The 27,092-nt window shown below is 40.6% G+C and overlaps 1 protein-coding gene across 5 annotated transcripts in view; it reads left to right on the top strand.

Annotated features, from left to right (window-relative positions):
• The window catches only part of SSPN (sarcospan), a 119,455-nt gene extending 101,082 nt beyond the window's left edge, over positions 1 to 18,373 (top strand). For 4 of the 5 annotated variants that reach the window (XM_003313781.6, XM_003313779.7, XM_001144827.7 and 1 more), the window contains exons 2-3: positions 1,071 to 1,157; positions 7,508 to 11,507. In XM_003313781.6, coding sequence (XP_003313829.1) covers positions 1,101 to 1,157; positions 7,508 to 7,873 — 423 coding nt within the window. In that variant the 5' untranslated portion in view covers positions 1,071 to 1,100 and the 3' untranslated portion in view covers positions 7,874 to 11,507. Of the gene's footprint in view, positions 1 to 1,070; positions 1,158 to 7,507; positions 11,508 to 15,636 lie in introns of those variants that run through there. The other variant, XM_009425708.5, reaches the window with a different exon arrangement.
• The last annotated feature ends 8,719 nt before the right edge of the window (positions 18,374 to 27,092 follow it).

Here is a 27,092-nt window from a genome sequence, read left to right as displayed (position 1 = left end):
TTTTGAGATGGAGTTTCGCTCTTATTGCCCAGACTGGAGTGCAATGGCACAATCTCAGCTCACTGCAACCTCTGCCTCCCAGATTCAAGCGATTCTCCTGCCTCAGCCTCCCGAGTACCTGGGATTACAGGTGTGCACCACCACGCCTGGCTAATTTTTGTATTTTCAGTAAAGACGGGTTTCACCATGTTGGCCAGGCTGGTCTCAAACTCCTGACCTCAGGTGATCCACCTGCCTCGGCCTCCCGAAGTGTTGGGATGACAGGCATGAGGCACCACACCCAGCTTATATGTCATTGTTTTAAACTATGGGTGTGCATTTGCTATTCTTTCAGCACATTCTTTGTGCAGCCCTTCCTCTGTGCTATTGCTTATGGTGCTGCTTTATCCCAAGCTACCTGATTTGAATCCGGGTTCCAAAGAAAAGGCTTTGTGCCTTTTCTTTCTTACTTACAATATGAGAATCATAATATCACCTACCTTATAGGATTTTGTAGCAATTATAGGAGGGAATACAATATAAAGCAATTACAGGAGGAATACAATATAAAGCCCTTAGAAGAGCTCTAGCATGTAGTAAATATTCAGCTAATGTTAGTAATCATGTTTCATTTCTTTCAAGGACCATTTCAAATCCGTGTCGTAATGGAAGCCTTTTATATCGCCCAACTCAATGTAATTTCTTCCTCTTTTTGTACTTCTTTGAATAATATTTAACATGAAATGTCCTGCCTTAGAATTTGGTGTGCATTTATTTTGGCTTTCACCGGATTGTAAACTGATGAACACTGAGTAAACTTTATTCATCGTCATATACTCTGAAGGATCTTGTATAGCACCTGGCATATCAAAAGAACTTAGTAAATGCTGGCTAAGTGGAAATCAATTGATTTTTACTAATTTTAAAGTGGTTTTCCACCAGTTGAAAGAAAAACACAGTACATAAAGATAAGTAAAAGAAATGGACAGCTTTATAACATGGATGTGACTGCAGGAAGATGCTGAGACTGATGTCATTTGAACGCACAACGTACCCTGATAACATCCTTTCTTCTGTGTTCTCCCTTGCAGGTCTGCTTAGTGGCCTATCTTGGCTTGTTTATGCTTTGTGTCTCATATCAGGTTGACGAACGGACATGTATTCAGTTTTCTATGAAAGTAAGTTGTGATTGTTCTTTCTCTTTTATCATCACATAGAAAGAAATCCAAGTACAAAATAAAGGAGTGCCTTCTTAAGGGGTTGCATATCTGATTAGTCTAGAAATTGCATTTTTAGGCAGGCCAAAAAATGTTTTAAGAGGGCATTGATCCAGACCTCAAAGGTAATGCTGATTTTTTTTTAAGTCTTAATTTCCATGAACTGGGTTGGCCTGGAGGATATGAAGTCTGTCCTTCAGTGCCCTTAAAAGGAATATTGAAAATTCATCAGTTCAACAAAACACTTGGCCAGAAAAAAGGTATCTCTTTCAGTGCCCACTTCCATATCTCGGGGGTTATTTGGGATATTTTAATAATGAAGCAGTCTAAGTGTATTTCCTCTTGTAGGTGGGATCACTGAGACAGAAAAAGTACACTGGGCGCATCCAAATGCCCTGTGCCAAGACTCTCAGGGCAAAGTGGGGGACGGGTGATGGGATATGCGTGGTTTGGCAAGCGTGTGTGTCTTTCATTTGTGTGTATCTTTTTTCTGTTAGGGACAGTGCATTTGGCTGGAGCCAATTCAAGTACACAGCATTTTCACTGCACAACACAATCTACTCCAAAGGGAAGCAAAGACACTCCCTTTCAGAGTATAAGGACATAGACATAGAACTTAGCAATCAGAGCTAGTAGAAAGCAAATTCCTTCATTTTCTCTCAACTACTGTAGCAAATAATACAAAGCTATCTTTAATCTTTTTTTTTTTTAATTTGGTCCACTAACATTGTTTTTTCTTCTACAAGAAAACATATAAAAACTGGATTTTTTTGTTCACTACAACGAGAAAACATCAGACATAAAAGTAAGTGAATGACATTATTTGGAAGTTACTAAGGTGAAAAAAAATAAGGTGTGTTGGAAGATTCCAGTATAATTGAAGCTGTTGACATAAAAAAGCAAAGGGATGATATCTTTTAAAATCATGCTATAAAAAGTAATTAATAGATACAAACATTTACATTATAATAACTAATTTTAAAAAGCTGGTTACACAAAATGTATGATATTATCCTACAGAAAAAATAAAAGCTCTTAATGAGCATAGAAAATACAATTATCTATGAGTGGTGGGATTATATTTGCATTTTGCAGTTTTTCTCTAATTTTGAAATGTTCTCCAATAGTTATAACTTTTCTAAGTAAAAAGTTAATAGATACTACTTTTTTAAATGATGAAGTTAGAATTTTGGTGGATATGCCTTCATTTGGAAATTATACTTTTCTGTCTGAGGACTTTCCTTGAAAGAAGGCTAGATAGAGTAGACATCAGTCTATGTTTACTATTTTTTTGTAGAGGTTTGACTAAACAGCAAGGCTTGGTGATTAAAAAAAAAAAAAGCCAGAAAGCTTAGTAAGAAATGGCCTGTTAAATTACAAGAACTTCATCCAGTAGCTGAAGAACACCCCAAACTAGGTTTTTATTAGTTTATGTGAAATACCCTCATTTTCCCCCCAGATGATCCCAGAAAACAGCAGAGGCAAAAGCATCAGCTTAAGAGAGACCCCAATGCCATCTCAGCATCTGCACCTTAGTTAAAATAGGGAGTAAGAGAAAAAAATAGAAAAAAAAAAAGTCACTGCCAATGTCAACCAGGTTGAGGATTCCCCACTAGGAAGATCTCATTAGCTACCTCTTTTTTCCACCCGTGACAGGCATTGGCAAATACTGAGGCACTTTCCTCTTCTCCTGAACGTGACCTTTCTTGATGCTTGCTGCTAGCTCTCTAAGGTTGCGTGCTACATTATCTTCAGGTTGAAAGTGAGCTTCAGCCCATCTCCAGATTTTCCAATGACACAACAGGGGACAGCTGACTTCCCTTATGCTTCTCACACTACTCGGGGAGCGGAGGCATAACATGCATCTTCATAGGGCGTTTCTCATCAGCATAGCCGCATTTTGGTGCCCCCATCTCGGGACCCTGGCCTAAGCTTTGTTAGAGGATTTATTTCCTCCTGTTGAATGCCCAGATAGCCAGGACAAGCAAACGGGCCATGATGACAGTCTCATTGTAGTCCACACGTGCACACACATGCACCCTCCCTTTCTCTTAGAGAAAATAACCACGGGCTCTTTTTTTTTTTCTCAAGCTGGGACAGCCCTCTGGGGGTTCGGGGATTGGGGGTGGGGTCCCATCGCAGGCCCTCGATGCCACCAGCGCGTTCCTTTTTCCTCCCTGGGCTTTGCCTCTCTGCCTCTGGGCTTGGCTGGGCATCGGCTGCAGGTCGCGCTTCCTGCCTTTCCTAGTGGCCTGACTTTCTCAGGGCTCCCCTGGAGGTTCGGAAACGTGTCGGGGGCATGTGCCTGCGGAAACATTCCGGGGCACGTTCCCTCCTGCCCACATCCAGGAGGCCCCTGGGCTGCTGCGGCAGCCTCCTCCCGAGCAGTGCGCTGCAGAAGGGCCCTTCCCGTTCAGGCCACCGGGGAAGGTAATTAAATTGGAGCAGAAACACCCTCCTCCCGAGGTCACCGAACGTGAAAGCTGCAGGCCGGGTACCAATTAAAGGCAGCGAGCGAGCGGAGACGCGCCCGGGCGCTGCTGTTACATAAGCGCCCGGGGCCACCGCGCCTCCGCCCGCTGCGCAGCGCCGGGCTGATGGGCTGACACCCGCAAAACAGATGCCTCACGCGCCGGGCTTTTATCAAGATATATTTGTTCGGATTCTCAAGGTCATCGTAAACACTCTTCCTTATAGTGTATTCGTGCCATGTAGGTAAAACAAGCCACTTGATTTTAAATTACAGATTCTAACCCAGAAGCTTGTTGCTGTCAGATGAGTTAAAAGCCATGAAGGAAAAATGCCACGGCGCTGCAGATGCAGCCCGCAGGCTTTAGGGGGGATCGAGTATATATTTATGTCTTAAAATGGACAAGAAACTTGATTCCGTGGCTTTCTCTAGTTTATTTGGCCTGATGCTTTCCGGAGTGGGAGAAGCCGAGTCACTAATGTGTGAGATAGATACGCACGATGTAAATTTATTCATACTCAGAGAAGCTAAGGGGCATGGTTTTTCTTTATGTTCTCTTTGGGTTCTAGCATAAATGGCTTAATTAAAATTGAGCAACCACTGTGTTTGTGTAAATGTTTACATCCTTCCTACAAGCCAAGAATGCATTGTTACTCCCACATGACAAAATAAGACAAAAGCAGTCGAATTTATATCCTCAGTCCTCAGAACTGGCAGCTCTTTCCATCCCTACTAATTTGCTTATTATTTCACAAATACTTTAATAGTGCTCCTGTATACCAGACGCTGTTCTAAGTTCTTTACAGACATCAACTCTTTTGATCCTTGTAATTATCCTGTGAAGTAGGTGCTATTATGATCATCATGCCAAGTTTACAGATGAAGAAGTACAGGTGCACAGGGATTGATGAATTTGCCCAGGGACCATGGCTAGTGAGGGGAGAACCTGACTCCCTGGTTCACGCTGTTAATCATCAGCCAGTACTGCTGAGCACTAGTTAAATGGTCTTGGGCACATCTTTTAATCTCTGAGCCAAAAAGTCATCTTTTAAAAATAGACAAAATTCCCATTTTCAGCAAATGGATTTTTGTGACTATCATGAATGAGTAAAATCTTTTTCAACTATTTGAATTATTTGCAGATTGAGAATGAGGGATTATTGTCATTGCTTCAAGATATTGCCCAACAAATGTTACAGAAAATTGCTATCTAAGGAGCTCGGTGCGGTGGCTCATGCCTGTAATCTCAGCACTTTGGGAGGCTGAGTCAGGAGGATCACTTGAGGTCAGGAGTTCAAGACCAGCCTGGGCAAAATGGTGAAACCCTGTCTCTACCAAAAAAAAAAAAAAAATACAAAAATTAGCTGGGTGTGGTGGCACACACCTGTAGTCCCAGTTACTCAGGAGGCTGAGGCATGAGAATCGCTTGAACCCAGGAGGCAGAAGTTGCAGTGAGCTGAGATCAAGCCACTGCACTCTGTCTCAAAAAAAAAAAAAAAAAGAAATTGCTATTTAAGGATGTATGTATGTTAGAGGTAGGAAGGTTATCACGAGACCCCCGCCCCCAACTTCCATCCATTGTTGGTGATAAAACAGGTAGAGAAAACTCCATCTGGGGCCATTCTACTAAGCAGATAACTACCAGGTGGGAAATGATCACTTTAACCTGGGCCTTCCCTGGTTAAAATCATAGATATACCATTGTTCCCAGAGCAAACTGTTCCCAGTTCTCTGCTGGCTGTACTGGGAATACAGCTACAATGGGTACACACACACACACACACACACACACACACACACAGAACATGGTCAAGACAGTTTAATTTGGCTCTTGGCACCAAGAGTTTGAAGTCAGTAATCAAGCCTGAATATTTCAGAACAACCCAGAATTGTTCAAATATTCTGCCCCATTGGTTCTACAAAATAAATCCATATTTTTAGGCTAAAAACTCCAATTTTTGCATAAAATGTAGTCACTGAAAATATTGAGGGCCAGACGAAGTGGTTCACAGCTCTAATCTCAATACTTTGGGAGGCTGAGGTGGGAGGATCACTTGAGGCTTGGAGTTTGAGACCAGCCTGGGCAACATAGCAAGACTCCATCTCTTAAAAAAATTTTTTTTATGATGGTACCACTTTGTGTATACCTGGTTCCCTTCCTCCAAGGAACACTAATATTGAGTATAATCATTGTTATGTCCCTGAGATATGTTTCTATAAACTGTTTCACAGATGAAGATACTTAGGTTACATCTGACAATCCTTTAAATGATTTGAAGAGGAAAAAGAATGTGTGTTTAAGATCTCTTTGATGAAAAGATCTAAAGAATCCATGATACTAATTAAGATGTATTAAGAAAAAAATGGCTTTAATTCTACGCTCTTCCAGTGACCTTAGATAGACAGTCAAGCTGTATGTAATCCCTGATGGATTCCCTTACAGGCAAACCAGAGATAAGCTTAGGGCACCAGCAACCAGTATGTACACCCACACCCACACATACATGCACACATACCACTCAAGAAAAAGAAAAAGTAAAAATGTAAATACAGCATTCCAAATTTAAGACTTGAAAACACTTGAAATCATCACTGTGTGGAACACACTCATTTGGAGGACTTTTGTACACATATTTTATAGTGTCACATATATGTTTTAATTTTGAATTATATATAAGGGAAGGTGGGGGAAGGGCATCATCTTCTCAGAGCTACTTTCATCTGAACCTGGAAATGACTGGAACTAATATTACTTTGTGAAGTGTCCATTTACCAGAATTGTTCTCTGTAGAGAGCAACTTTTGACTGTGGTAATGTAATTCTTGCACTAAGAACTATGTGTACTAGTCTCAAAAGCTGGGGACTCTGAGCCTTACCTAGAGTCTCAGCAGGTGGACCATTAAGATTAACATTTCTAGTAGGTGAGTTCAATCACAAAAATATTTCTTGTTCCATAGATTTTATTGTGGCCATGTCAGTGAATACCCACAAGTTTTGCTCAGAATATTTTAGGTGTAAGCTAAATCCCTAAATTGTTCAGAGTTCCCACAGCCCTTTAGCAGCAGAGCGAGAACTTTAACCAGACTTTTTCAATCCCAAAGCTAACCTGGAGGCCAACAGTGTTCAAAACCCTGGTGACTGAGGAACCATTTAGAGTTTTTTCAGGCTCAGGAATCACACGGTCGTTGTTGGGCTTGGGGTAAGTTTCACAGGCGATGAAGCTGACATTGAGTCACTTGACTTCTGGAGCCATAATTTATTTTCTCCCAGCAACCTCTTACTGGGGATTCTCATGTTTATGGATACAGTTTGACAATCACTACATTGAACATAGTCTTTTAAAAAAATTAACCTATGCTATTAGTTGACCCATCATTGCTAATTTTGGCCCACACAGTGTTTGCATTACAAAAACCTGTTCTATACTTCCTAGTCTTGTTTCAGTCTTAATATCAGAAGTTCTTGAGTTCAAAATAAGCACAACATGTCATCCAGGGATGAGAACAGGTTTTTGGCTAGCTTGTTTGGGATTCATCTAAACTGCTGGCAATATCTAGACAAAAACATTCCACAGTCCAGCTAATATGGTTGTCACAGCTCTTGAAAAGGGCCCAACATCTGGATGGCAAGTGAAAATGTGATCAGGGTTTAAGAACTACCCACTAATAAATAAACATGGAGCTATTTCCATGTCTTGGGTGTTGTGTTTCTAAGAAGAGACAGCCTTTCCATCAGAAAATTTCTGGGAGGGAAGAAAAAGAACAGTTTTGATGAATTCGCTTTGCAAATCATCATCCAGTGTTCTTTGTAACCAGAAAGGTTTTCTTCTGCTTTCTTGCAGCTGTTATACTTTCTGCTGAGTGCCCTGGGCCTGACGGTCTGTGTGCTGGCCGTGGCCTTTGCCGCCCACCACTATTCGCAGCTCACACAGTTTACCTGTGAGACCACACTTGACTCTTGCCAGTGCAAACTGCCCTCCTCGGAGCCGCTCAGCAGGACCTTTGTTTACCGGGATGTGACGGACTGTACCAGCGTCACTGGCACTTTCAAACTGTTCTTACTCATCCAGATGATTCTTAATTTGGTCTGCGGCCTTGTGTGCTTGTTGGCCTGCTTTGTGATGTGGAAACATAGGTACCAGGTTTTCTATGTGGGTGTCAGGATATGCTCCCTCACGGCTTCCGAAGGCCCCCAGCAAAAGATCTAACATTCTTGCTCAAAGTTGCGAGAGAAAGTAGCACATGGAGTAGCTGAGGTTAAACAAACAAAAAAAAATTTTTAAACAAAGAAAGGAAAAAAATTGACAATAAAAGTCACTCTTCTAATTGAATATTTTTATATTTTTATGAAACAAAAGAACATTTCTTCAGGTTTCTATTGTATTTTTTTAACATTCTTGCAGAGAAAGCAAGATCCAAATTGATTTTGGGATATTAAAAGTTAACAGAACACCGAATAAGGAAAGAATGGCATAGATCTATCTTTACAGTCTGGAGTTAATTCCTGTTAACTCATTTTATCCATTCCTTACATAATCTTCTTTCCTGTTAGTCCAGTTTGATGGACTAACAGGCCCAGTTGCTAAATTTTGTGGCATCTTCCTCTAGTCCTTCCCACCTCCAGTCATCAGCCCCACTCTGTCTTGGAGACAGGCAGGAGGTGGGGGAAGAGTTGAATCTCTTTATTTTCCCTGGTAGAGACATCTTCAAGGCATGAAATAGCTTAAAGAGCAGAGTAGAAACGGAAGAGGCTTTGCAAAAGGCTAGATAATTATCAACACCTGGGTTGGGGCGGCGGCCTCTTCTCTTCAGCTCCCTTAGCTTGGCTCTGTAAGTGGATCACTTGCTAAATGCTTTAGATGATTGCCTCTCAATAATTGAAAGGTGGTGGTAGTTGTATTGTAAATGATGTAGAAGGTTTAAAAATAATTACATTATGCTTCTATTCTATCATCTAAAACAAATCATTAAAACTAATTTCTAGCTAATTGTTAATTATAATTATGCTCAGAAGTCTATTTAATGAGCTCTGACTGTACTTACGCTGCACTGTCAGTGTTAAGAGAAATTACTCTCACAAGAGCAGAGGCCTGAAGATTCTTTCTTCTGAAAGCCAAGCACCACAAGGAAAAAAAAATTATTAATAGCTCAGGTTAAAAACACTCATTTAAACAAAAACAAGAGCATTTGTAATAGGAAGTGTTTATACAAATAGCACATTTGTGATATGTTGAAAAGCATCTCTCTTGGCAACCAATCTATGTTTGAGGAAGATTGGGTAATGCTGATGTGTTCCATTCATGAAACTGTATTTGATACATAATCCTATTATTAATTCGTATGCTTAGTCAACCTAGGAAATCAAAATAATGTTTTGAAGTTCTTATTTGAGCAATATGGCCTTGGCTTGGAGGGTAGTTTTAGTTGTTTTGTTTTTAAGTGACTGTGGTTTAAAGCACAAATGCCCCAAGGTGGGGAGACTTCTCTCTGTGATTATTGTTGCTATTAAATTCTGAACTGTATCCATATTTTAAGGAAGGAGCTAAAAATGGAAATTCATGAAACATAAATGGTATCAAGAACTTTATCAGTATGCTTTGTTGAAAGCAGAAATTAAGATAATAATTGAGTTCAATTTGCCTCTCCGCATTGCCCATTGATACACTTTACTAATCATGAAATTCTAACCTAAAAGGAAAACATTTTCTTGCTTGTCTTAGAAGAAAGTGGAATAATTCCATTGATTGTGATAACGGTTTCAATTTCTACACAATATAAATATCCAGTATAAAGGAAAGTGTTAAGTCGGTAAGCTAGAGCATTGTAAATATCTTTTATGTCCTCTAGATAAAACACCCGATTAACAGATGTTAAACCTTTTAATGTTTTGATTTGCTTTAAAAATGGCCTTCCTACACATTAGCTCCAGCTAAAAAGACACATTGGAGAGCTTAGAGGATAAGTCTCTGGAGCAGAATTGATCACACACAAAAGTTACACCAACAGAATACCAAGCAGAATGATGAGGACCTGTAAAATACCTTGTGCCCTGTTAAAAAAAAAAAAAAAAAAAGCCAGTAACTGAATCCATTTTGATTTTTGGTTGAGTTTCCTACACAAAGAAGAAAATAACTGAGAATCTGGAATGTTGTAGTCCATCCTTTAAAGAATAAGAAAGTAGCAGTTAATGCTAGTAACCGTGAATTAGGCACCACTGAAAGCACATCCCGAATTTCTTTAACAACAACATTTTATAGTGAACACTACAAGTTTTTATATTTAAAAATTAAGACTCTGTATATCCTTAAGGTGCTCTATGCTTTACCAGTAATTCACAGGGTATTTCAAATGGTAGAATCATTTTAGCTTCTGTGCTTCCTTTTTCTAAATAATGCAACTTGTAAGAGTTGACATTGTAATAAGCTTTATAATAGTATAACCGTCAGGATATATATATATATATATATATATATATATATATATATATATATACATATACATACACACACACACACATATATACTATACATATATAAAATGGGGATATTACTATTGTATGATTAAATCATTCTTAAGTCCCCAAGGAAAAAAAATCATAAGCAAATAGAAAGAACTAAACAGAAAAGAAAGAAAGAAAAGATCCCTTTGCTATGAGCTCGCTGTATATTGATAAGTGTAAGAATTGTGTTGCATGAATAACCGCTTTGGGCTGGATTTGAAGTATTTTGATGTTGTGTTTTGCAAATATTGAAGTTACAATAATGGCAACAGGAAAGGAACAGATACACAGCTTTACACTTAGCAAAATGTTACATTTAAAATCTGACAAGGCGCCAAGATGGTGACTGTCTCCTCTAAACCACGAAAGAGTAAGATTTGTGCAACCCTCCTCCTCTTCCACCTCCTTCAGGAGAATTAAATGAATCAAGACTTTGGAAAGACGGGGAAGAGCCGGGACTTGGCAGTACTTGAAACAGGAGGAATACAGCAACCTAAATGTACAGACTTTGTAGCCGAGCCCACTCGATCGGTCTGTGCCTTCACGTGACCACCATCTGTGCCTCCCTCGCTCCATCCAAATTTGTGTAGGCTGCTCCTTGGAGCTATGCCTAAAATATAGCTACACCAGAGCCCTGGAAACTGTAGTCAAGTAACAGGCCTCACTGTTTTTTTCTTTGGATTAAAAGTGTATATCTCTCTACTGAGGGGTTTCCAGCTTTACACTTCTATAGGTTGTTCTGACAGTGAGAACACATTATATACATGTTTTCTATTCATGTCCAGGGCATGAGAATCTTAATATTCTTATACTTCCCTTTTTGCATGCAGTATGTCTGGAATATGTTTATAAAATTTTAGCAAAGGGTGAGATCAAGGGACAAGGGTAGAGTGGTTATTTAAAGACAATCAGAAATGAACTTAAAAGCTGCCCTGCAAAACCAATCCTTTCCTATCATGAAGAGTACCTTCATATTTTCTAGCGATTGTCTCTGAACCATTGCTACATAGCCATAAATTTCTGTAAATCATGTTGGCTATCAGTTCTTGCTATTCTCAGAGCACTCTATCATGTTTTTAGGTGTATATTGTGTATTCAGGATAGCATTAAAAAGAACTGATGGCAAATGTATTGACTCACAGTGGAAACATTCGTTTGGATGAAGAATTAGTGGTTTAGCCTTTGAAATGAATACCTTGAATCATTTCTTCTGATTTTCTAGTAGTTTATTATCTCAAATGATTATTATCCCCTTCAAAAATACTGGTCTGTACTTTGGTGTTGTGGTTTCATTTTTCTGGCATTGATCAAGTAGCAAATACAAAATAAAGCATTTCTACATGTTTGAGGTGGTTGTTTTTAAAGGGGATATGTGTAATGCAGATTTTCTTTATTAATAAAATTTTCATAATCTCTGAAAACACTGTTTGGACGTGCTTTAAAGTAACTTATGTTACAGATGAACTGGTACACATAAAATCTCTCAAGTTAGTGTTTATTTCAAAAATCTGTTTTTGGAAAGACAAAAACCAATATTCACTGTGACTCCTTTGTTCCAGTGACTGTCTCTGTTTTGCTACTCTGTATCCATCGTAGAAGTCAAGGTTGTAATTGTTCCCAAGGCAAAGAGAGTCTGGCTGGAAAAAGTCTTGTAAAACGTACCTGGAATGCTGATTCTTACTTTATATCTACCAATAGCAACTAAAGTTTGTCCTGAAGAATGGGATTCACAAGTCATATTCTCTATTTTATTATAAAGAAAAACAGACAGCCTTTTCCATTTCAGATCAGAACCCAAGTCTGAGGCAATTTAAACAGTTGATTATACTGTAAAATACAGTGGTTCTTTTTATGTTCTTAGTAAAGCCCAGGACTCACAAGCCCAGAACACACTCTCTGATCTAAATTTTCTTTTCTTTTTCTTTCTTTCTTTCTTTTTTTTTTTAATTATACTTTAAGTTCTGGGATACATGTGCAGAATGTTCAGGTTTGTTACATAGGTGTACACATGCCATGGTGGTTTGCTGCACCCATCAACCCGTCATCTACATTAGGTGTTTCTCTTAATGCTATCCCTCCCCTAGCCCCCCACTCCCCGACAGTCCCTGGTGTGTGATGTTCCCCTCTCTGTGTCCATGTGTTCTCATTGTTCAACTCCCACTTATTAGTGAGAACATGTGGTGTTTGGTTTTCTGTTCCTGTGTTAGTTTGCTGAGAATGATAGTTTCCAGTTTCATCCATGTCCCTGCAAAGGACACGAACTCATCCTTTTTAATGGCTGCATAGTATTCCATGGTGTCTATGTGCCACATTTGCTTTATCCAGTCTATCATTGATGGGCATTTGGGTTGGTTCCAAGTTTTTGCTATTGTGAGTAGTGCTGCAATAAACATACATGTGCATGTGTCTTTATAGTAGAATGATTCATAACTCTTTGGGTATATACCCAGTAATGGGATTGCTGGGTGAAATGATATTTCTGGTTCTAGATCCTTGGGGAATTGACACACTGCCTTCCACAATGGTTGAACTAATTTACACTTCCACCAACATTGTAAAAGCGTTCCTATTTCTCCACATCCTCTCCAGCATCTGTTGTTTCCTGACTTTTTAATGATCGCCATTCTAACTGGTGTAAGATGGTATCTCATTGTTGTTTTGATTTGCATGATGAGCTTTTTTTCATATGTTTTTTGGCTGTATAAATTGACAAATGGGATCTAATTAAACTAAAAAGCATCTTCACAGCAAAAGAAACTATTATTAGAGTGAACAGGCAACCTACAGAATGGGAGAAAATTTTTGCAATCTATCCGTCTGACAAAGGGCTAATATCCAGAATCTACAAGGAACTTAAACAAATTTACAAGAAAAAAACAACCCCATCAAAAAGTGGATGAAGGATATGAACAGACACTTCTCAATGATCTGGACTTTCTATCATTCATGTTAAGGTGGTAGGGCCTCGAGTTGCAAGTCTGGCTGCCACTTACTGCTGTGTGATTTTGGGCAAAGCATTCCATCTGTAGTTTCCTCATGTGTAAAGTGGAGAAAAATATAACTACCTCACAGCAACATGGGGAAGGTTCAATGAAACAGCACTTAGCAAAGCAACTGGCTTCTAGATGCTGCTTAATACACATTTGGTTTCTTCCTGCCTTAGCCCAGTTCCACATAGCCTGGGACTTGTCTCCTCATTACTGCAGGCTCCTGTCCGCACATCAAAGTAGAAAAGGAGCGCTGCTTTACTGTGTGACTTCCTTGTTGTAAACCAGAAACATGAAATGGGCCTCAAACAGAAATCCTGCTTTTAAAATAAGATAGCACCAACTTTTGTAGCTAGACATATAGCACACAAAATTATGTATTGGTTGGATCCCTTTGTTGTTTTACATATTTGGATGTGTCTTGAATGTGACTGTTTTCTCTCAATTCTTCTCCCAGGAAGAAGTAGAACTGGAGATATTTCTCCTGTGTTTCATATAACTTCTAACTTAATGTAATAGAAGCGTATTTTCCCCCCAACTTTTAGAAACCAATCTTTTGTACATTATCAGTCCACCATATATTAGGTTATAATGTACAATTCCTCATTTATTTTAAAAGCAACCATTAAGCACCTTTGGTATGCTTGACCCTGCGGGTCACTGATTCTCATTTAAGAATCATACAAGGTTTACTTTTGAGCACAATCAGAAAATACCAAATGGAGCTTCATTCTGCAAACTGGATATGAAAACATTTACATGAACCTTCAAATTTGTGGCAGATTTAGTTATTGAAATTAAACAGCCATTAATTGACCTTTTCCCTTGATAGAGCCTATCTATCTTAATAGTTCATGATATGTTATTTTATTTTTCACTTAGCACACTCATATATTTTATAAGTTAAACTTTGTAAAGTATAAGACTAATATTAGATATTATATATTTTAAAATTCATATTGTAAGTGAAAATAAAACTAATATATGGGGATGCCAGCTCAGAGACAACAACTCATTATTTCCAGCAAACATTTATTTATATATGTTTATTGATCCCTTCCAAAGCATGGGTACTTAGAGGAAGTTTTTTTGTTGTTGTTTGAGGGTGTCATTAGACAGGTCCTTTAATCAAAGGGATGGGGGAGATATATTCATGTCTACATGAACATACTATAACATAATATTAAAACATACTACAACAGTAATACTAAAACACAGATTTTATCTGAGACATGAAGTCTTCTGTTTAACAAGACTCTCTGACTGAGGGATGAGGAAGCCTGGAGTCACTTTTGTGGGACAAGGGCTGGTCCTTCCTCTCCCACAGGAAAGCCTGCTGGAGAGGAAGGCAGGGCCCAGAATGGGACTGAGACCCACCTGGTGCTGCCAGGAATTGTGGAGGAGACTTAGAGGATACCCAACGAGGCAACTGAACAAGGAGAGGTCAGTGGGCGCTTTAGAGACCCCAAACCTGGAGACTTTGGACAGCACCTCTCTCTAGGCAGGGTGCCTTGTTTACTCTGTTTGATTTCCTACCCAGACATTTCCCCCCAGAAATTCTCACTGTGTTGTCTTTGCTTGGCCAGGTGTGATTGTAGAGAGCAGGAGGAGGACTCTCAAGGACCACAGGGGACAGTGGCACTGTGACCAGAGAAGATGAGAATAATCTTGTGAAATCTACCCCCAAGTGGTCTCTCACGTTTTCCTAGACATGTGTTTGTTAGAGCACGGTTACCCAGGGAGGGCCTGAAAGTGGTGCGCCAGCCATAGTGAATTATCATAAGCAGAGGAAGCAGAGTCTGAAAATTATGTGATTAAAGCTGTCACTAACCTCAGTGGATTAGTTTTCATTCTTTCACTCAGGTATTCTTACAAAATAGATAACGTTCCTTCCTCAGATACCTTTGCTCCCAAGAGTAGACTTAATTTTTTATTAATTTTTCCCTAGATTGCAACAAAGTGACAAAAGGATGGTTATAAGATTGTAAAAGGAGAGATCACTGCTTCATTTTAATATGGGGAAGCTTAGGACTTGGGACATTGAGCATGGCTATTTAACCAGTGGCAGGGAATGTGCACTCTGGCAAATGCAGGGGGGAGCGACATCATGAGTGTACTTGGTGGCTGGACAAGGTGCCCACAAGTGAAAACCTGGATTCCATTTGGCCTGGCTTGAATTAGAAGTAAAAGCATTGCTCCTAGTACAACTCACACCCACCCACCACTAGATTTTAACATTGTTCCAGACATTCCGGGAGAAACTATTAGAAAGGCTCTCTCCACCTGATTCATCTCTCTGTCCCCTCCTGGGCTCCCTCTGCTCCTCCAGATAAGAAACTTCCTCCCCCAACCTTATTCCACAGCTAAATCTGCCCCTTCTTCATTTCCTGTCCCATTTCTATGGGACTCTATTAAGATATTATTGACTCAAGTGCTCATGCTGAATACAGAGATTTCTTCATAAATATGGTTTTCATTTTAACAGGCTATTTCTAACAATCAGAAAAACTTTCAGATCCAGAGAAATGCGGCACCCTGCCAAGGAGTGGAGACCCACCCAGTCATCCTTCAAACTCACCATGTAAGTGGCCACCCACTCTGTCTGACCAGAATTATCAGACTTTCAGGGCTCATGGGACTTGGAGAACATGGACCATCAGCCCCAGCCCTGGCTGTGGCTTGGAAACCTGTGTGGATCTGTGGCTAAACAGGTTGCTGGTTACAACTCTGTGCTCAGACTGGTGGAAGGGAGGTATCCAGAAGAAGCCGGCAGGAAGGGATTTTTCCTCCCATGATTTCAGAGGACATTTTACTGTGGAAGACAGGATGAGTGAAAGGGAAGAATTCATGCAGAACGTCTTTGCTCCCAGGGCCCGGCTCCCTAAGCATTCCTTGTGACAACTCACCAAGGTTGACTGGCTTTGCTCAGACCCCTGAGCTTCTCTATTCAGTCCACACAGAACACCCTCAGATACTGGCTGGGCTTCACAGTGCTGCCCAGAGGAGGACATGTCAGCCAATCAGAAGGAAAGATGCTCATTTCTTGTTGAAAAAGTCCCAAATTGTAACTTAACAGGGTGATCTCTCTCTCGCTCTCTCTCTCTTTTTTTTTTTTTTTAAATTTCCAGAATGTGTTTTTCCCCTAGAGTCCTTGAGCACAGACCTGCGGTTTTCTCTCTCCTGGTTTTACAGTCTATCTGCCTCAAGCCAAGAGACTTGGCTCTGCTCCCCCCTGACTCAGAGTCTCGGCTGGTAGCTGAACCCAGGAAGCCCTGGCCCCACGTCTCTCCCTGGAACCACCAGACCACACAGCCTCCTGTGCTCAACCCTTTGGCTGGGTGTCCTGCCTCCTCTTTGTTTGGAAAGAGATGTCTTACGTAACTCCACAACCTACTAAAGGCTCCATTGTCTTCCACTTGGGAGAGCTCAAAATAACCCATTAGTGACTTATGACTTATCACAAAGAGAATCTATTGCCCACATATCCACAGCCCCCATGGAGCTAGCCTCACCTATCTTACTTAGATCAATAATCAACAATGAGACTTAATGACTTGTGGTCTTTGGGAAATTATAAGTTCAGTACAAGGTGCAGCAAATACAAATGCTAGTTCATCTATAGGTCACGGTACTTCGCCCAGGCAGCACATGAAAGTCATTTGTAATTCAAGATTGAGACAGGCATAAACAATTCTGATCTGATTATTCTTTTTCTAATCTGATTTTGATAAACAGCTGATGAAAATGGAAGGTGTCTGGTCATCAGAGGAGAGATACTCAGGCAGTGAAATAAGTTTTCCTTATCTCACTGGATAGGGATTTATTTCAAGGCTCCTATTAATAGCCCCTAATGCCAAGAACTGTGATCGCTGCCCTGGACTGCAAGAGCCTTCTGAGCAAAATGACAGAAACCCATTGGGTAGGGCATTCTCCTTCATTTTTATTTTCTATAAGTCTCTGATTAGCCCTGTTGGGAATTCTAGTAATTATTTTAAGCTGGCACCTTTAGGAAAAAAAATATATCTCTTAGGATTTAATTAAAAATGAAAAGAACCCCTGCATGATGTTGCCAAGGAGCTTTCACTGTTTAAGGCGGGGTGTAGACCAGGAAGAATAAAACACTCTGCACTAGGTGACATTTCCATCTGGTTCTGCTGCCAGAGCAGCCCTGGAGAGAGGAGCAGGAGAAAGAGAGGGGACAGCCTGCTCCAGCCTGCTCTCTCCTCCCCGTGGACCTCATGGTCTTTCAAGGATCCTGCAAGTCCTTTGCTTCTTTCTTTCTGCAGCAGACATTTTCTCATCTGGGACCAGCTATGTGACTTGTTTCAGGTGGAGGCACATTTCTTTCCCTGCTCAGTGAAATGTGAGTCCTCGACAAGCTTTCAGAAGGGATTCCTGAACTTGGTGAGGCGCAGCCATCTCCAACTGCCTTGTGGAGCATCCCTGGGCAGCATGCAGAGGAGAGGTGAGAGGCTGCCTACCCATGCTGTGGCTGTCCCTCCCACCTCCCTTAAAGCCTCCACGTCAGGCGCCAGTCCACCAGGTTCACTGCGTGGATCTTTGGACAGCAGTTGCAAAACTGAGAGTTCCAGAAATTGTGCTACACTCAGTTTTGTGTATACATGTGGCTCAGGTCTCATCATCTTCAGCTCATCACATTTCAAAATGCTGAGAGTATAAAGGGTTTCTCATTCTGGCTTTAAAAGAGAGATTTCCCCAAGGATCACTGAAGACACCTCTTCAGTCTTTGGGCCCAAGCTTCTTGAAGGAGCTACTTGCCTACTTTACAGGGCAAAATTTTAGAACACATAATTTGAAAACCCCACCAACTTTAATGTGAAAAAAAAAATCAATTCCTTTTGATTTATTATCCCCAGGAGACAAGGTGAAGTTCAAGTCCACCTCAGATAAGAAAATGAAATTGCTTCCGTTTTATGTGAATACAATCTGCATCCAAAATGGGTGGGGCTACCTATACTGCAAGGACAAGAACTCAAAAGGCAGTGCTCGAAATGCTCACGGAAGTGTCATTACAAATCCATTTTCTTTTTCAACACTAACTGACTAGGAATAATTTAGAATAGACATTAGGATGAAAGTCCTAACTATGAATCTGTAAGAAATGGAAGAAATTACCAAGGGATCTTTGTATAAGCCCTATTTCTGCAGTATATTAAGTAAATCTTCTCTGAAGATTATTAATAAAATAGTATAAAACACTCTTTCTAGAGTGTCTTCATTCAAATGCTACCCAAAAATTATAAGGAAAAAAGTTTTCCAACTGGAAATTATGGGAATTTACCAAGCCAATAGAGACTTCTAATAGAGTCATTTTCCCTTCTTATTTGTCCCCTGGCCTCTTCTGGCTCTAAAAATACTTCTAGTTTAGGAAATTTTAGAGACAAGATCAAAAATGGGGAAGTTAAAGGACTGAAGCAAGGAGTAGAATTGAAATATCAATACATTATCACTTCAAGATCACAATAACAATAAAACTTAAAGCAAAAAACTCCTTAAGAATCGTCTACATAGTTTACGTACATAAAAATAACATGCAAACCATGCTCTTTAACTAGACTTGGGAAATCCCACAGAGTAATATTTTAAAGAGCCCTTGAATTAGTATTTATATGTATCGGAGAGGCCACATATTATGGTCACTAAGAGAATAGTTCTGGAACAAGTTTGCCTGTGTTTGAATTCCAGTGCGGCCTCAGACAAGCCACCTAATCTGTTTGTGCCTCCTTGCCTCAGTTTCCTCATCTGAAGGATAATAAACAGGGGCTTGTGAAGAATGAATGATAATTATTTTATATAATAGATATAGAACAATGCTATGCAAGTGTTTGATGATGGTGGTGATGATGATGGTGATGGTGAGAAACTGTCAATAAATAGGAATTCATGGGAATATCAGGAAATCAGGAAAATAACTGTAGCACCTAAAATTCCTATAGCAAAACACTTTGCAGAAACATAAGACAATAGTTTGTATCCGCTGGAGCCTAAGTACAAAACAGCAATCCCTCTGCCCTCTGCAAACATTAGAAAGTGCAACAGGGAAGATTTTCTTGTGTTTGTTCCCAAGCCATAATCTCTACTCCATGGGCAAACTGGGTCAGGCTTCCAAGTCCTGGCATCTAGGAATCCTGAGGCTCACTGACCTGGGAGAATGATGTCAGGGACAGAATAAGACTTTCAGAGCCCAGAGCCATCCCATTGGCCACTCCCCTACTTCCATAACTGCAGGTGACTTTAGATTATAAGAAATACCTTACACAACCTTTCAGGGAGTAAAAAAGTAACAAAAGCTTAGGGTAATGAGCAGTGTACTTTAGAAAGGAAAATCCCACCATCTTTGTTTTTGAGACTCTGGTAGGTTTTATGAATTAAGTGTTTGCACAGATATATATGACTACTTTCTTCAATGCAGCTGGCCAAGTTATTTTCTTCCTGCCCCTCCATTAAGCTCTGTCCCTGAGCCCTGCCCAGCACCAGTAGTAACTCAGGTTCCATATAAGAGCTGGACTTTGGCAAAGCCCTGGTAGGGACTTTTGTGTGACAGTAAGAAGGTGCAGAGCAAACTGGTTTCCTCAAATTTTATAGATTCGTGTCCAGACAGTCAAGGTCAGCCCTGGAATCCAAGAAACAACACCTTCAGGGGCCTTTTCCAAAGCTGTTCTTACCAGGCCACATTGCCTGCCCCAGGCTCCATGGGGTGGTGTCAGAAGTGGGCTTAAAATGCAAGGCTATTCTGTTCAAACCTAAATGTAGAGTTCTATAAATTGACATCTTGGGTACCCTTAAGAGCTAAGATAGATGAGATTTAGATTTGCAGCCTCCTGGTGAATTAAAAATAGACATGAAATATAGACAGGACCAAACAATCTTGCTGGGGGAGAGATGCCTTCCTGCCTTTGGGAGAAATGTCACAGGATCTGATCAGACCATGAACAAACACTCCAAGCCACAGTCATTGCTCCAAAACTAGTGGATCTATGAGGTCAAAAGAGGGGCATAGCCAACACGACGCTCGACCCCAAGCCACCTCCCCTCCTACTCCAAGTTCACTCTTTCTCTGCTTTTCTTTCATGCAGAGGAAGAAGAAACAAAACTAGGGTGAGGGACCAAGGAGACGTCAGCATGGAAACCCTTGGATAGCTGCCCACAGAGCTTTGCATTCATTCCTCGTGTAACACAAAAGAGTTTCTGGATGAAAAAGAGTTGAAGGTCAGAGTGAATGAACGTACTTAAAGATAGGCACTAAGGTTTTCACGCTGTGTTCTGGCAAACTTAGGATTTATTGAAGGTCATGGACTCTTTTGTAAGAGGAATTAGGCTTCAGGTGGGGTTTTTATGAAATTACTGGATTTTAGTGTACTTTTAAGGGATACTTCTCTTCTTCCACCCCCAGATTATACCCTCATCCACACTACCTCTGGGCATTGTTGTCCCAGTGCAGTCATGGCCCTTGACATAAGCAAAGGTGAGAAATCTTCTGCTCTTTAGTTTAGGTCTTGTTACTTAGAGTCAAATGTTATCTATTTATTATAATATATTAAAATCTTCTGCCCTTAATTTTAGGTCTTGTTACTTGTAGTCAAAAGTTATCTATTATACTTGTTTTCCTGTAATAAGGAAAAGTATGAAAAGGGAAGAGGAAATATCATTACAACCTCTTTTAGTTTACTCCCAATTTGATCACCTTTGCAGTTACTTCTTATCTTAAAATCACTATGTTAGGGCTGGACAGATTCCTTCCAGTCCAGCTTGTGTATTTTACAGAAAAGCAAACTGAGGCCAGATGAGGTTAGATGACTCGTTTAGGCTCACTCACCTCAACTCTTTTTCTTATTAACATAAACTCTTGGCTTAAAACTGGCATATGTTTTTCTCCCCCTCCTTTTCCCCCCTTTACTCTTTGTCTTATGATTTATCTTCTTTTTCCTATTTGATTGGGATCTGCAAATGTATAAACCCTAATTTCAACAGGTTTGAAACCCCTGCCCAGTATTCTCAAGGATATTAGGCAATAACTCATTATTTTTTCTTTTTTTCTGGGACAGGGCAAAATGTTGACATTTATTTTGCTAATATACCCAGGATTTTTCTTCTATATTTATTTTTTAGAATAAAAGAAAGTAAATAAAATGGAAGTTACTCATATTCTCCGAGAATGAAGAAAGGGAAAAGGTGATGTGGGGGACCCAAGACCTATTTGAAGAAGGGTAGCTGTAAGCGTGACTAGAAAACAGTAAGGGGCAGACCAAACAGCCTCTTTCCTTAAGAATGAGCCCTTGGTGTTGATTATGTAACAGTGGTGACTGCAATCCCCGAGGAAGCTGCCCGCCTGCCACAGTGTGGTTCAGTGGTTAAAAACAGACTTGAGACCAGTCATATTGCCTCGTGTCCAAGCCTAGGTTTTGCTACCATTTACTAGCTATATATATACGTGGATAAATTCCTCAACTACTCTATACCCAAGTTCGTTCCCTCATCCATAAAACGGGGGTAATAAGAGCACCCATCTCATAGGGTCATTGTGAGGCATACATGGGTTTGTCTCTGTAATGCGCTGGGAAGAGTGCCTGGAACATTCTAAGGGGGCAATCTGTGCTTATCATTATCATTACCTGTTATCAACCCTGTTTCCCAGCTCATCTTTGAATCTGAAAATATGGGCTAGAGATGGAAGAGGAGGGGAATTATTTTATTATACTTGACTAGGTGCTCAGGAACACTAGAGTTACAACTTGATGAGAGCGCGAGGAATCCTTTTTCCTGTACCTAAACTCAGCTGTAACCATGAAGGCATGCATGCTTGCAGTTAACACTGAAATAGAGAGCAGTTTCCAGAGTGTGCTTTCCTAGAGAAATCCCTGATAGGCTTCAGACTTTTACATTAAAGTCTAGTTTCTGGCTAATATAATGAGTCCTCTCTGAAACTAGCCCAGTATGCACTGTGCTTTCTCATTGTGTCATCAGATCTACAACAGGAAGTGGCGCTCCTGCCACCAAGTCTTCAGCAGTGGAATTGGGTTTTAGACTCTGTTGCTAATGCCCCTATTGCCAATAAGCATTCGATATTTCTGCTCAGCCTTCTTCTTGTGCCATTGGTGATGCCCTTCTCAAAGATGGGCTGGTCCTCCGCGGGAGATACATGCTGGGACTCCTAAAAAGCCCCAGGATTTCAGAGCCAGCCCCACTATGATGCATGAAAAGGGATAGTGGGCAAGTAATGGGACTTTCTGTTTTCCATCAGATCCTCAGTCCTTCCAGTTCCGTGTCAGTGCTTTTGCCTTCAGTGAGTTTGCAGTGGAACTCTCAGGAGATATCACATAATTACTAGCACACAAGGAAGAAGTGGAAAGTAGAGAGGGAATCTAAAGACAATTTCCAATGGCAATTAATTGGCTTGACGCCAAAACATTCTGAAGGCCATTTTATGCTGGAAAGAAAAAGAGTGATCTGGGAGTCCCTGATCCTGCTAATGAAATCATGCAGCAGGAAAACCTTCCCATGTTTCTGATTTTTTTTTCTTTGTCTTTCCTACAACCACCAGTGCAAACACACAACACCCATAATGAATGGAGAACCTGGTTAATTGTGTAAACTCCTTCCAAAACAATCAGGTCTTAGCCCTCCCCATTGCATTTGAGAGAGCGACAAAATATGCAACTTAAAGCTAACACACATTGGACGTGGGAGTCCGTAGGTACAACAGAAATAAGCACCATCATCGGCCATGCCACCGGAACAGTTAGAAACATTCTTCACCTGCTCAACCTGAAAAAAGGACCCGGCTCCAGCTTGTCTTGGTAAGTGGCTAATGTGAAGTGAGCTCGGGGAAGCCTGCCATGGCCTCAGAACCATCTCCTCCACTCTGAGCAGTGCCCTTGGCAACACAACAGAAGACTGGAGGACGGGGGAGAGGCCCCACCCCAGGAGAAGGAAAGGACAGCATGAAACATGATGCAGCTGCTGAACTTTCTTTTCATTACCTTTAAATTATATCAATTTCTAGACTTCGCGATATCTACTGAAAAGAGAAAAGAGACTTAAAAATAATCTATCTGCTTTTAACCTAATTCAAATTGAGCAATAATGAAAGTAATTCTGCCTGTGCAAAGACTGGACCACCACTTTCACAGCTCCCTGCCTCCCAGTTCTGTGTGGCTAGGAGTTTCCAATTCAACTCTCCTCCTCTGAGGCAAGAAAAACACAGGCCTCACTGCTGTCGCCTCTGGCCCTGTGTTACCCCTTACCTGGAGTGACTCACCACATCAGCCCAGGGTGTGAGCGAGGGCAGGGCTTGTGTACCAAAGCTGGAGGAATGTGCACCATCTCTCCAGCTTCCTTAATCACCTGTGCCTGAAGGGCCTCTGTTAGAAATGCCCAGTACCTCCTGGATCATTAAATTATTGATGTGCTCCATAGTCCAAGTGGAATTGGGGGAAGAGGTGACCAAGATGTTGCTTGGTCAGCTGAGGTTGGAGTGGTAGAGTGGGAACGTGGTGGGTAGAGGAGGAGGTGTTAGCGTCACCAACCCCCAAGCCTTTGTCAAGATCCTAGCACTCCAAGCCCTTCCTTGATCTTCTGCCATGAGGTATATTTTATTATCACTGGATCTATAGATCTTTGAGTCATCTGAGCTTCTCCTCTTGGTCACAGGATAAGAAATGAGGGCAAGAGGGAAAGGAAATGTAAAAGCTTTAATATACCTATTTTGTGCTAGTCATTGTTCTAGGAGCTGGATATATAGGACCAATAAAACAGACAAGCTCACTACATCCAGAAGGAGAGACAGACAATGAAAAGATAAATAAATAGAACATTTTAGATAGTGGGCAAGTGCTGTGAAGAGGGCGCTCTTACAGAAGAGAGAAAAGAGGTAGGGCAATATTGGGAAGGATGGTGAGGGAAGGACATGCCATTTGATCCTTAACCTGAATAATAAATGATAGCCAGCCAACAATATGGGGAAAAAGCATTACAGGTAGAAGGAACGGCAAATGCCAAGCCCAGGAATGAGGCTGGGCAATCAGAGCAACAGAAAGAAGACATGGGTCCCTTGATCAGAGTGTCTGTGGGGCCAGCTACTACTGCACAGGAATGAAGTGGTCAGTTGCTGTCAGATTGCAGAGGGGCTTACAAGCCACTGTAAGGAAGTTGGGAGCCATTGGAGTGTTTGCAAGCAGTAGAGTGACATGAAGTTTATCACCTGTGTTTCCCACTCACACATGTGACACACACATATATACCCAGACATAAACACAGGGAAGATATATGAGTGGGCAGAGACCCAGTTGAGTTGTCAAAATATTTTATGTTTTTATAATTGACTGTTACTACAAATTGGATATTTAGAAAGATGAACAATTTCTCAGAAGTATAAAAGGAAGGGCTAGATTAGAAAATAAGTCAAGTATTTCTTGGAAACCCTTTTATAAAATTAATACCTGAAATGGAACAGCACCATTCACACAGAAGTCATGCTGGACATTGACTTTTGAAAGCCAACATTTAAGACATTTCTTCGTGACCAGAACAGGGTCACAATACGGAAGAAAAAGCTGGATGGCTTTTTCACTAAGCCCCTTGGACTTACATATCCATTAAGAGAAGGCACAACTTGGTTTAAGGAACAAAAAACCAGTAATTTACAAGTGGCGTGGTTTATCCATATTTACTCAGAGCACCAAGCCTCCCTCTGAGACCCAGACGAGAACTTTCAGTTTTACCCTCGTGCTTAACCACAATGGTCTCTCTTTGTCCAAAGACATTGCACCACCCTGGAAGATGCAGTCAATGAAAGTTCTTGGAGCAAGTAAACGTTTTGGGGTGTTGACCTATGAAATTCCTTCAAATACTTCTTTTATTTTGACTGACTGACTTCCTTCCTTCCTTCCTTCCTTCCTTCCTTCTTTCCTCCCTCCCACCCTCCCTCTCTTCCTTCCTTCCATCTTTACTTTCTTTCAAAAACTTTAAATGGGAGAGGCGGACAAATCTGAAAGAAAAGGGAGGATTATCTTTATTACAAACTGTGAGTATATCCAATATGGCTAAAATTACATAATACTATTCTTCTGAAAGGATGGAGTTTTAAAAACCTGGTATTCTCTGAGACTACAAGTAAACAGACTTCATAGCCACAGAGCTTCTTGTTGTTGAAAGCAAATATGTACAGAAGGCAAACAAATATCTTTTTTAAAAAACCAAAGTTAATGTTGAAGAAAATTATGATGGTCTTGAACAGAGTAGTTATTAGCAAAGAATACATGAAAACATGAATTACTTGTAGGTATATTCAGTTCATCTTATTTGCTCTTTACCAACTTAAAAGAAAGATATAATGAAACAAAATATTTTAAGAGTCAAAAACAGAAGTCAAATAGTAAATAAAATAGGGAGAATCTACATAAAATAGGAGAATCTACTATAAACAAGACAAATAAAATACTTAACTCTGAAAAATATGGACACTTCCCATTATCATGTATTTTCCTTTCATAGTGTTTCCAGAGCTCCAAATAAATTAGATTTTAAAATTTCATTTTCACCTCAGATATATTTCCTTCATCTGAACAGACATTGGAAGCTAGCTCAATGATTAAAAATGTAAAAAATAATGGTAGACTGAAGTCCTACAACAATATCCGTGTTCCAATCCTTAGGATCCTGTAAATCAGTGGGCCCCAACCTTTTTGGCACCAGGGATCAGTTTTGTGGAAGACAGTTTTTCCACGGAGAGGGTAGAAGGGTCATGGTTTTGGGATGATTCTAACATACTATATTTATTGTGCACTTTATTTCTATTGTTATTACACTGTAATAGATAATGAAATAATTATACCACTCAGCATAATGTAGAATCAGTGAGAGTGCTGAGCTTGTTTTCCCGCAACTAGATGGTCCCACCTGGGGGTGATGGGAGAGAGTGACAGATCATCAGGCATTAGATTCTCAAAAGGAGCACACAACCTAGATCCCTCACATGCACAGTTCACCATAAGGTTCGCGCTCCTATGAGAATCTAATGATGCCACTGATCTGACATGAGGCAGAGCTCAGGCAGTAATGTGAGCAATGGGTAGCAGCTGTAAATACAGATGAAGCTTTGCTAGCTTGACTGCCGCTCACCTCCTTCTATGTGGCCTGGTTCCTAACAGGCCTAGGACCTGTACTGGTTTGTGGTCTGGGGGTTAGGGGCACCTGTAATGTTACCTTATGCTGTAAATGTTACCTTATATGGAAAAAAGGGACTTTGCAGACATGATTAAGTGAAGGATCTTGAAGTGGGGAGGTTATCCTGGACTACCCAGGAGGGCTCTAAGTGCAATCCCATGTATCCTCATAAGAGAGACACAGAGGGAGTTTGACGCAGAAGAGGAGAAGGCAATCTGACCAGAGATTGGTGTGATGTGGCCACCAACCAAGGAATGCTGGCAGCCACCAGGAGCTGGAAGGGGCAAGAAGTGGATTTACCCCTAGAGGCTTTGGAAGATCTGCAGCCCTGTCAACTCACACCTGGTTTTCAGGGTGGTGAAACGAATTTCAGATTTGTGGACTATCAAACTACTACAGATAATTTCTGTTGTTTTTGGACATCCAGTTTGTGGTTATTTGTTACAGCAGCCATAGGAAATCCATACAAAAGCTATTCTGAATTAATGCTTACTGACACAGGAAGTGAAAAGGGCGGCGAGGGGGCAGAATTTTTAAAAAATGAGATAGCATTAAAATTATGTGCATTTCTACACCAAAGGAACAAACCCCAGTACTTGTTTCATTAGGTTTAGGGCATGTGTTTTTAAACAAAAGCACATAATAGCTAGGTCATATTGGCTGGTAAGGTTTTAGTGCTAATCATATAGGAAGTGTTGACTTTTCACTTGTTGAAGGGACTACAAGCTCTGAAACCTTTTTTTTCTGTTTCCTTTT

This window comes from Pan troglodytes, chromosome 10 (assembly GCF_028858775.2).
Source record: "Pan troglodytes isolate AG18354 chromosome 10, NHGRI_mPanTro3-v2.0_pri, whole genome shotgun sequence".
Classification (NCBI taxonomy): domain Eukaryota; kingdom Metazoa; phylum Chordata; class Mammalia; order Primates; family Hominidae; genus Pan; species Pan troglodytes.
This window is presented reverse-complemented; position numbering and strand designations above follow the sequence as displayed.